This window comes from Diachasma alloeum, unplaced genomic scaffold (genome assembly GCF_001412515.2).
Source record: "Diachasma alloeum isolate Michigan unplaced genomic scaffold, Dall2.0 Dall_scaffold_00359, whole genome shotgun sequence".
Taxonomy (NCBI): Eukaryota; Metazoa; Arthropoda; class Insecta; order Hymenoptera; family Braconidae; genus Diachasma; species Diachasma alloeum.
The window spans coordinates 1,046,427-1,057,903 of NW_021680498.1; the positions used below are offsets into that span (position 1 = coordinate 1,046,427).

Genomic DNA, 11,477 nt, shown 5'->3' on the forward strand with positions numbered 1-11,477 from the left:
GTCTAATGATGTTTTCTTCCATAATCACTCGTTTTTGAGATAAATAACCAAATAATGTAGTAAATATTTGAAAGATGTGTGGGAGTATTAGAATAAGTTCACTAAAATAATCCTTTTCACTATAAAATAATCCGTGGTATATTATAAAACTGCTTGACAATAATAGTAATGTGGAATGCAAACATAAATTAATGATCTCAAGGAATAATCGAAAAAGATAGTTCGATGTGCTCTCGCCCTCGTTGCTGGGCAAAAATTGACTCGATCTCCACTTCCCAGTGGAGATCTTCAACGCCGTATCCCTCATCGTCAACGCTGTATTCGTCATTTACAACGCTGCATTCGTCATTTGTTTAGACGAGAATTCCTGGCCTGCGTCGCCGAGGTATCCAATACTTCGAATGTNGTCATTTGTTTAGACGAGAAATTCTGACCTGCGTCGCCGAAGTATCCAATACTTCGAATGTTTATTTTATGGCGCTGGTGGTCCCCCGCATAAGATCTTCTTTGTTCCAGTCCCGAGAAAAGGGCCTCTCATGACACCCCGGAAAAATTTCCCCACAATAATAATGATCAAACTCGTAGAATTTGAGGTAATGAGATAACAGGAATTTTTATATTTTTTGAATCGTTAATTATGTTGTTAATGAGTGGTTCTAGGGGAAAACGTTGTAAAACATTTTTTGTAGAGAATTTTATCAGCTACAAGAAAGTCTAATGATGTTTTCTTCCATAATCACTCGTTTTTGAGATAAATAACCAAATAATAATGATAAAAATCGTAGGATTTAAGGTAATGAGATAACAGGATTTTTCCCATTTTATTGAATCGTTAATTATCTTGTTAATGAGTGGTTCTAGGGGAAAACGTTGTAAAACCGTTTTTGTAGGGAATTTTATGAGCTCCAAAAAAGTCTTATGATGTTTTCTTCCATAATCAACTGTTTTTGAAATAAATAAACGAATAATAACGATCAAAATCGTAGGATTTGAGGTAATGAGATAACAGGAATTTTTACATTTTTTGAATCGTTAATTATGTTGTTAATGAGTGGTTCTAGGGGAAAACGTTGTGAAACATTTTTTGTAGAGAATTTTATGAGCTCCAAAAAAGTCTTATGATGTTTTCTTCTATAATCAACTGTTTTTGAGATAAATAGACGAATAATAACGATCAAAATCGTAGGATTTGAGGTAATGAGATAACAGGAATTTTTACATTTTTTGAATCGTTAATTATGTTGGTAATGAGTGGTTCTAGGGGAAAACGTTGTGAAACATTTTTTGTAGGGAATTTTATGAGCTCCAAAAAAGTCTTATGATGTTTTCTTCTATAATCAACTGTTTTTGAGATAAATAGACGAATAATAACGATCAAAATCGTAGGATTTGAGGTAATGAGATAACAGGAATTTTTACATTTTTTGAATCGTTAATTATGTTGGTAATGAGTGGTTCTAGGGGAAAACGTTGTAAAATATTTTTTGTAGATAATTTTATCAGCTCCCAAAAAGTCTAATGATGTTTTCTTCTATAATCAACTGTTTTTGAGATAAATAAACGAATAATAACGATCAAAATCGTAGGATTTGAGGTAATGAGATAACAGGAATTTTTACATTTTTTGAATCGTTAATTATGTTGTTAATGAGTGGTTCTAGGGGAAAACGTTGTGAAACATTTTTTGTAGGGAATTTTATGAGCTCCAAAAAAGTCTTATGATGTTTTCTTCTATAATCAACTGTTTTTGAAATAAATAAACGAATAATAACGATCAAAATCGTAGGATTTGAGGTAATGAGATAACAGGAATTTTTACATTTTTTGAATCGTTAATTATGTTGTTAATGAGTGGTTCTAGGGGAAAACGTTGTGAAACATTTTTTGTAGGGAATTTTATGAGCTCCAAAAAAGTCTTATGATGTTTTCTTCTATAATCAACTGTTTTTGAGATAAATAGACGAATAATAACGATCAAAATCGTAGGATTTGAGGTAATGAGATAACAGGAATTTTTACATTTTTTGAATCGTTAATTATGTTGGTAATGAGTGGTTGCAGGAATAAATGTTGTAAAACATTTTTTGTAGAGAATTTTATTAGCTCCAAAAAAGTCTTATGATGTTTTCCTCCATGATCACTCGTTTTTGAGATAAGTAAACAAACGATAATGATCAAACTTGAGATTAGAAAATTGAAAATAAATCATGCAAGTTCTCTATTGGATAGGAATTCACACAAAAAATCTCTGACAGTGCAAACGGAATTGAATGATGATAACTCCGAGGGGGGGTGGGGTGGACACGTCAGCTGATGACGATCATCACATTTTTCTCAGCTCGAAGGCTCACCGGTTCCACCATTACCTAGTGGCTCACGTCCACTTGTCATGTGAGGATCATCGCATTTTCCTCATAGTCGCGAGGCACACGCGAGTCAAGTGGTTGGCGCGTGCCGCCAACACGAAATGACTTCATTTTTCGTATTTCGTGCACTCTGCCCGGTGTAGATCCTCATATTCCGTGTCATTGAGCAGAATTCTGAGTGAATAGTGGAATATGCGGGAAGTAGAATGGTAAATTATTTATCGGATGCGAAAAACGTTTGACGTTGAATGAATAAACATGGGGTTTGGAGGACATGTGGCATTGGAGGGGCCGTAAAAACACATGGATAAGCAGTTACAGAAGTGTCCAGTGGTATATAACAGTCGAGCAAGCACGCTCGTCATTGTATGTACGTTACTTTGTCTCAATGCCTCGGATGTGATTCGGCGCGCGACACCGAGCATTTCACAATCTTTTGCCAGGGAGTGACTCATACAATCTCGGGATAGACACACTGTAATAATAGAATAACGCAATTTACGTTCATGAAGTCACATTTTACTTTTTCATCGAGACTTCATGGCAATTGGTTGCTGATTTGTCGGGGGAAAGGGGATATGCTACAAAATAGGTGATTTTTTTTGTTGAATGGTTAATTATCTTGGCAATGAGGGGTTGTAGGGGAAAGTGTTGTAAAACATTTTTTGTAGAGAATTTTATCAGCTACAAAAAAGTCTTATGATGTTTTCTTCCATAATCACTCGGTTTTGAGATAAATGAACAAATAATAATGATAAAAATCGTAGGATTTGAGGTAATGAGATAACAGGAATTTTTACATTTTTTGAATCGTTAATTATTTTGTTAATGAGTGGTTCTAGGGGAAAACGTTGTAAAGCACTTTTTGTAGAGAATTTTATCAGCTACAAGAAAGTCTAATGATGTTTTCTTCCACAATCACTTGTTTTTGAGATAAATAAACAAATAATAATGATCAAACTCGCAGAATTTGAGGTAATGAGATAACAGGAATTTTTACATTTTTTGAATCGTTAATTATGTTGTTAATGAGTGGTTCTAGGGGAAAACGTTGTAAAACATTATTTGTAGAGAATTTTATCAGCTACAAGAAAGTCTAATGATGTTTTCTTCCATAATCACTCGTTTTTGAGATAAATAAACAAATAATAATGATCAAACTCGCAGAATTTTAGGTAATGAGATAGGAATTTTTATATTTTTTGAATCGTTAATTATGTTGTTAATGAGTGGTTCTAGGGAAAAACGTTGTAAAACATTATTTGTAGAGAATTTTATCAGCTACAAGAAAGTCTAATGATGTTTTCTTCCATAATCACTCGTTTTTGAGATAAATAAATAAATAATAATGATAAAAATCGTAGGATTTAAGGTAATGAGATAACAGGATTTTTCCCATTTTATTGAATCGTTAATTATCTTGTTAATGAGTGGTTCTCGGGAAAGAAGTCATAGAACATTTTTTGTAGAAAATTTAATCAGCTACAAAAAAGTCTTATGATATTTTTTTCTATAACCACTAGATTTTACGATAGATCGACAAATAATAAGACAATGTTTGAAAAACTGTTGGATTTCAAGCGTTACAATTTGCTAGAATTCTCACTTTAATTTTTATGAATTCTTGACGTATTGAGAGTACAATAGTCCAGTAATTTGCGTGGCTCTCGTATTATCGTAACTGGAAATACGACGTACGTTGAGCTAAAGGATTGAGATAAGGTTCACATTAACACTGATTCAACACTCGTGTTTGTGAACTTTTAGTTGAATTTCTCCTCTCCCGCGTCATGTCGAAATTGATTGTGCAGACGATGCACCCGTCATGACTTTTACTCTTCTGAGTACTCGAGGGGCTACGGAATTCATCATCAGGGTGCGAAATTTGAGTCATTATTTTTGTCGCATGATGATTCATCGGGGATGTGGTCAAACGTCACGAGTCATATTTTCCCATCACCTCTTTCATCAAAAACTACTTATCTCGGCAGTGAGTGACTTTACGAGGAAACATCACTCAATATTTTTTGTTCGAAATTTAATTAGCTACAAAAAAGTTCTTTTGACATTTCCTCCGAAAACACTTCCTTTCCGAGATAATTACACGAATCGAAAAGACAATTCATCAGCAGATTTCTAGGATTTCATAGAACACAGCAATTCCACTCTCGTTCAACCCGAATTATCTCGACGATGAGTGACTCTACAAGAAAACATCATCAGACCTTTTTTGTAGCTGATTAAATTTCCAACAAAAAATGTGGAACAACATTTCCCCCCAAACCCACTCCCCCCCGGTAAATTCACCGTTCCAAAACCAACAAAATCAAATCATCCCGAGAAATTCCGCAATCACAATTCCTCTTCTATAAACAATGAATGAAATTTCATATCTTCCTCCAGCAGAAGCCCATCCACTCGTCTACGAACTACATATAACCATGACGGAGTGGGGTGAGTCATTGAAAGAAACCTCGATGATGCTATACATCCCAATGTGTCCGCGCTTTCTCAAATAGCAACAGCTTCAGTCATCAGTTCTCCCTCACATGCTCACACCCGCATGATCCACATGCCCGTTTCGTTAATTCGCGGCTTTTGTCGAGTCGTCAAAACACATTTGACAATGAATTAACGCTCCGGAGTGACGAGACTCGCGGATGGTACACTCGCGAGTTAGTGGCCCGCGGTGCTTTGAAACGAGCGGACGTTCTCTCAGTTCCTTCGCGACGAAAACATCGAAACGATCGGATCTAATGACTTATGGATTGATTAATCCATCAGTTATCGATCCATCGTTATCTCACAGTGAGCTCTCGGGGTCGTCAAAACAGAATTTCACCGAGTGAAGGCGGAATTGTTAATGAATAAAGGGAAGACATTGAATTGGTGAAGGCGAAAAATTAAGAATAATTTGTAATTAAGTCTCGGTTAGCTGCGAATTTTTGTCAATGTCTGGTATTTTTTTCTGGGTGTCACTCATTGTACTCTGGAATTGCGAAATGATACCGTATTATCATAAGATAAAGTGTTGAGTAATCTGGGGAGTTGAAACCGCGTTCGCGATGTTTGATTGGATAAAATTCCCCTCAAGTGACTATTGTTCCATGGGATATTTTTACATTAAAATGGAATTTGTGGAGACGACGGGTGTGTGAGGATTACCAGTTGTGAATTTGCTAAGTGATGAAATTGAAAAGAAAATTGTAGTTGAAAGTTGAAAATATAAAAAAGATAAAATCGTGGATTCAGCGCTTTTCGGGATTTATTCAGTGGATTCGGTGAAACTTTTGGATTTTCTGAATGGCGAGCATGGGGATCATCGGCTTCAGTCCCAGTAGGTACCTGTGTTTATGGAAATACAGAAAATAATTAATGAAGGTCAATTAGTTCATCTTTGTGACGAATACAAAATTAAAAGTGCGGTTCGTATGATTGTTCATGTTTAATCGGGAATATCTGGAGATCGGCTGAGTGAAAATTCGCGATTTTTTTTTCATTCTCAAGATTTTTTCGTGATCTTTGGAATGAGATGTGAATCGCCCGAATCCCATCGTTCGTTTCCAAGATATTGAAGATGTAAGAAACGCGATTTTAGCCAACTTTTTCGAAGAACAAACGGAGAAATAAAAAGCGAGATATTCAATTCCGAATATCTCGACATCAGCTGAGTGAATTCCCCCAATTTTTTTCATCAATTTCAAGATCTTTTCGAGACCTTGAAAATGAGACCCGACTTGTCCAAATCGGATCGTCAGATCGGGAGATATCGGGGATTGAACGAAAGACGGTTTTTCAGTTAGATGAACATCTTTCCCTGAATTTCGATTGAAGTCAGGGAACTTTTGACAAGAAAACAACATTTTATCAGTCTTCCCACCGAGTTAGGTAATCAATATCATTCTAATCGTGATAATGAATGTAGAAAATGTCAAGTCATCGCGGCGTCATTAAAATTGTTTACAGTGTACATGTACGTTTATGAATTCATGAACTTGCGTGTTGAGGTATGAATGAAAAAGGTGGGCAAATGATCATGGAAGAATGACGGAAAACCGGATGAGTCTGAAAGCCCAGAAGTTACGAGTGGTATCGCGGTATTATTTTACGGATCAACAGTTAGTTTGCCCAACTGTGCTAATCAACCCACGACAGGATATTAGCGGATGGATGAATATGCGGATGACTGTTTTTATCGTACGGGCCAATGTGCCAATACCTCATGCATGATTTATCAATTCCGTTGAGGTATTATCGTGTGACTGGAACTATTGCTTAGTCAGCCGAGAATTTCTTCGACTGATTCTGGTGTTCCCGTTTTTTTTACATTTCTCTCTTCTAGTCGGTGTCGTTGACTTTTGATTATCTCGATTGGGGGCGGTTTTAGAGGAAATTGGCGCAAAATCATTTTTGTGGAGAATTTTAGCAGCTGCAAAACAGGTTTTTGGTATTTTTTTCTCAAATCGTTCGTTTCGGAGATAATTACGGAAATAGAAGAGACAATTCATCGGTGGAATTGTAACGGTTCGGAGAACAAAAAAATTCTATTCTTGTTCGGCGCGAATTATTTAGGTAATGAGTGACTTTGCGAGAAAATATCATTCTATGTTTTTTACTGGAAATTTCATCAGCTACAGATAAGTTTTTCTGACATTTCCCGCTAAAACCCTTCCCTCCCAAGATAATTACACAAATAGAAACGACAATTCGTTAGTCGAATTGTAACATTCAAGAGGATAAAACAATTGTTCAGCACGAATTATCTAGATAACGAGTGACGTGGCAAAAAAATGTCGTTCAACATTTTTTGTTGGAAATTTAATCAGCTACAAAAAATTTCTTCTGACATTTTCTCCTAAACCTACACATTCCCGAGATAAACGCACTCTCGTAAAATGAACCAAATTCCACAGTTTCCCTTTAATTTTTTTTAAATCTCTCCCGATGTCTTGTCAATATTCGTTATCTCGGGGTCGAGATAGATTCGATATGATAATTGCACTCCAAAGAATTCGCGAAACCGAACCGCCGTGAATTGAACAATTTAATCAGAAATTCAGACGTCGCACTAAGATTCTGGGGGATTTGACACTTGATATCTGTCGCGGATACAGTTGCAGAAGAGTTATCCTCCGGATTTTTCCGGGAACATCAAGTCAGTGTCAGTGGAACCTCGTCTCACGTCTCGTTTGATTTATCTGACGCGGAGTCGATGAGTCAACCGATACGAACGACTCGCAGTGATCTCAGAGCCTTGAAAATAATGCTCTTATCATTAATTTGTTCGATTAAATTATGCAATAATTTCCGCAACTCTTTGCATTTTCGTGTTGAAATTTCCATGCAACAAAATGTATAAATACGGACCGATCCTCGATAACATCGAGTCAATGTATTTATCTTAATCGAGTGGCAGAGGCCTTGATGATTTTCCAAGAAGCAGTGTGTGCTGACATTTATTCATGATTGTTTTTTATCGATTTGTTTATTGTCAGGCATGTACTCGATGAGAATGCTGGACAACAGCAGCAACAATGCCTCAGGACCAACAGGTGCTGCTGCATTACCGGGGGTACAGGGGGCGGGAAATAATGGCGGCTCGGGGGGTGGTGTGACTTCTCTGGGGGGTGTCACTGACGAGAGGATGGACGCCTCCAGTGACAGCGCTGTCAGCAGCATGGGGAGCGAGCGTGGACCACTGTCCGATGGAGAGTGGATGGAGACTGGATCCAATTCCAGTCACACGCAGCCGGATTCACATTATTCCATGGATTATGCGAGGTAATTGTTGGGAATGACTTTGTGATGAAGTTATGATGAAAAATACTTCAGAATAATTTTTATTAATTAATTTTCTTTTATTAAAAAAAAGAGTTAACAAGTTTATTGAATTTAAAATTCATGTTTTATTGAGATTTATGAGTCTAACAAAACTAGTGGCGAATTAATGATGAAAAATCGTTCAGAATATATTTTTTTATGATTGATTTTTTTTTTTCAATTGAAATTTTTTCTTTTTTTTTACTAAATGAATCAGTAAATTCAATTTAACATCGATATTTTAGTAATATCTATGAAATTAACAGAAATAACGTTGAATTGGTGATTAAATGCATTTCAGAATGATTTTTCTGAAATTGATTATTTTAGATTTTTTCTTTTTTTTTTATTTGTTTTCAAAATTTATTGAATGAGTGAATTGCAGGTTGAAATTATTGTTATTGAGGAAGATTTAGTGAAAAATTTATGATGAAAAATACTTCACAATAATTTATTTAAATTGGTTTTTTTATTAAACAAAGATTTTATAAGTTGAGTGAATTTAAAATTCATGTTTTATTGAGATTTATGAGTCTAACAAAACTAGTGGCGAATTAATGATGAAAAATCGTTCAGAATATATTTTTTTATGATTGATTTTTTTTTTTCAATTGAAATTTTTTCTTTTTTTTTTACTAAATGAATCAGTAAATTCAATTTAACATCGATATTTTAGTAATATCTATGAAATTAACAGAAATAACGTTGAATTGGTGATTAAATGCATTTCAGAATGATTTTTCTGAAATTGATTATTTTAGATTTTTTCTTTTTTTTTTATTTGTTTTCAAAATTTATTGAATGAGTGAATTGCAGGTTGAAATTATTGTTATTGAGGAAGATTTAGTGAAAAATTTATGATGAAAAATACTTCACAATAATTTATTTAAATTAATTTTTTTTATTAAACAAAGATTTATAAGTTGAGTGAATTTAAAATTCATGTTTTATTGATATTTATGAGTCTAACAGAACTAGTTGCGAATTTATAATGAAAAATAGTTTATATATTTTTTTTTAAGATAGATTTTTTGTTTATTTATACTTCAATTGATTTTTTAAATTAAAAAAGAGATTAAATAAGTCAATTGAACTTGACATTAATATTTTATTGATATCTCAGAACCTAACACAAATAGTGACAAATTAGTGATGAAATGAACATCAAAATGTTCTTTAAATTTTTTCATTTCAATTGAAAAAAAAAAAGTTTATTCATTCTTTGAAAATTGATTGAATAAGTCAATTCAATTTACCATTCGTGTTACATTAATACCTCTGGATCTGAATCTCATCTACAAACGATAGTTCGAAAAAATGTTGAGACAAAAATTTCGTATCTCCCTTCAATTCGAAAATCCTCATAAAAAGCTGAAGCCAAATCCCAAATTGAACAACTGATTATTCTTGCAGCAAATATCGCATGCCATACGACTGCAACTACTCGATAGGGGGTAGGAATGGAGGGTCACCGCGTTGCCAAGCTGACCGAGTGCCTCCAGTTGCCCAGAAGAAGCACCAAATGTTCGGGAAGAGATGTTTCCAGGAGCAGGGAACCGGTGAGTAATTATAATTACTCAATTACAATGTAATTATAGATTAATAAAATTAAAATAATTAATTTAAATTAATTTATTAAATTAAATTCAATAATTATTGAATCCAGAGAAATGACAAATTTCAATCAAATAAAATAAACCAAATAAACCATGATTAAACGCCAATGAATTTGTTCTCTTCGTCTAAACAATTATTTAATTTCCGACAAATAAAGTTACTTAAATCAGGAAAACTTTTTTTGTATTTAAAATTTATATTCATTTATTCATTCTTTGTTTACATTATTCAGTTAATGTGAAAATGGAACGAAAATCACGTTTATGATTGAATAAAAGTTTTGTTACAAGTTATAAATAAATAAATCATTGTCTTTATCATCATTTGTTTGATACGATGATGACGACTGTGAAGTTTTCGATTAATAAATTGATTGGGTACAGGCTCTCTGCTTGGCGCCAGCCCCCATCCAACGACTCCCATAAAGTACGAGTACGATGGCCACACTGTGGGTGCTGGACCTCCTGGGAATGCCTATTCAGGGCCAATTGAAGGTGCAGCTGGACCCCAACCTGAGCTCAAGTACAGCTGCAGTGTAGATTTTTCACGTCATCAAGCTGGTAAAATCACATTCTCCATCCGCTCGTCATCATTTGTTGAACTTTTGGTAATTTGATTTTATTATCAGTTCCACAAATACCAGGAAGAACAGCTCTGGAACATGTTCACCATAATCACACGTACCACCTGCCTGGGGACAACTCTGGACCGATGCAGAGACCATTGTCACGTGACAAAAAAGGTAAAGGTAGAGATCAATTGAATTTATGCATATAATATTGTTGAATAACAAATTGATACATTTCTCACATTTCATTAAATCATTAATTATCTTCATGATGAATTATCTTTGAGGAAAATGTCAGAAGATATTTTTTATAGGGAATTTCGTGATCTACATAAAAGGATTTCTCACATTTTTGCAGAAAATCACTCGTTTATAAGATAAATTCACAATTTAAAAAGACAATTCACTACGAAAATGAAACGTAAGAGAACAACCGATTTTTCTCATCTCATTGAAACTTTAATTATCTCCAAATGGATGATTTTTTGTAAAGAAAATTCTTTATGACATGAAAAACAATCTCACATCTCATCAAATCTCTAAATATCTCATTTTTGCAGAGAATTTCATGATCTGAGAAATAATTCATTTGTAATTAATTTACAATTATTTATTCACAGCACGTAAACACGATGCGGACGAACACTTGACCAGAGACGAGAAGAAAGCGAGATCTCTGAACGTTCCCATAACCGTCCAGGACATCATCAACTTGCCGATGGACGAGTTTAACGAACGTCTCAGCAAGTACGATCTCAGTGAGCAGCAGTTGACTCTAATTCGTGACATCAGGAGGCGTGGAAAGAACAAAGTCGCTGCGCAAAATTGTCGCAAACGCAAACTCGATCAGATCATCAGTCTTGCTGATCAAGTCAAGGAAATGCGTGATCGTAAATTGCGTCTCATTCGTGAACGGGAATTTATGCTCATGGAGACACAACGGGTGAAAGCCAAGTATCATCAGCTGTATGCTCATGTATTCCAGGTTTGTTCAATTTATTTTTGTCATATTAATGGAGGGAATTCACTGCAGAATTTTTGCAAAATAAAAGAGAACAAGTCGACTCTTTACACCTCGTTAAAAACGTAATTATCTCGATAATGAG

General features: G+C 34.6%; 1 protein-coding gene across 6 annotated transcripts in view; it reads left to right on the forward strand.

Moving 5' to 3' along the window:
* Positions 1 to 11,477, forward strand: part of LOC107041239 (segmentation protein cap'n'collar) — a 97,461-nt gene that overhangs the window by 83,298 nt on the left and 2,686 nt on the right. For 5 of the 6 annotated variants that reach the window (XM_015261688.1, XM_015261690.1, XM_015261691.1 and 2 more), the window contains exons 8-12: positions 7,862 to 8,147; positions 9,600 to 9,745; positions 10,187 to 10,363; positions 10,432 to 10,551; positions 10,992 to 11,356. In XM_015261688.1, the coding sequence (XP_015117174.1) occupies positions 7,862 to 8,147; positions 9,600 to 9,745; positions 10,187 to 10,363; positions 10,432 to 10,551; positions 10,992 to 11,356 (1,094 nt within the window). The remainder of the gene's footprint in view (positions 1 to 7,861; positions 8,148 to 9,599; positions 9,746 to 10,186; positions 10,364 to 10,431; positions 10,552 to 10,991; positions 11,357 to 11,477) is intronic. The other variant, XM_015261689.1, reaches the window with a different exon arrangement.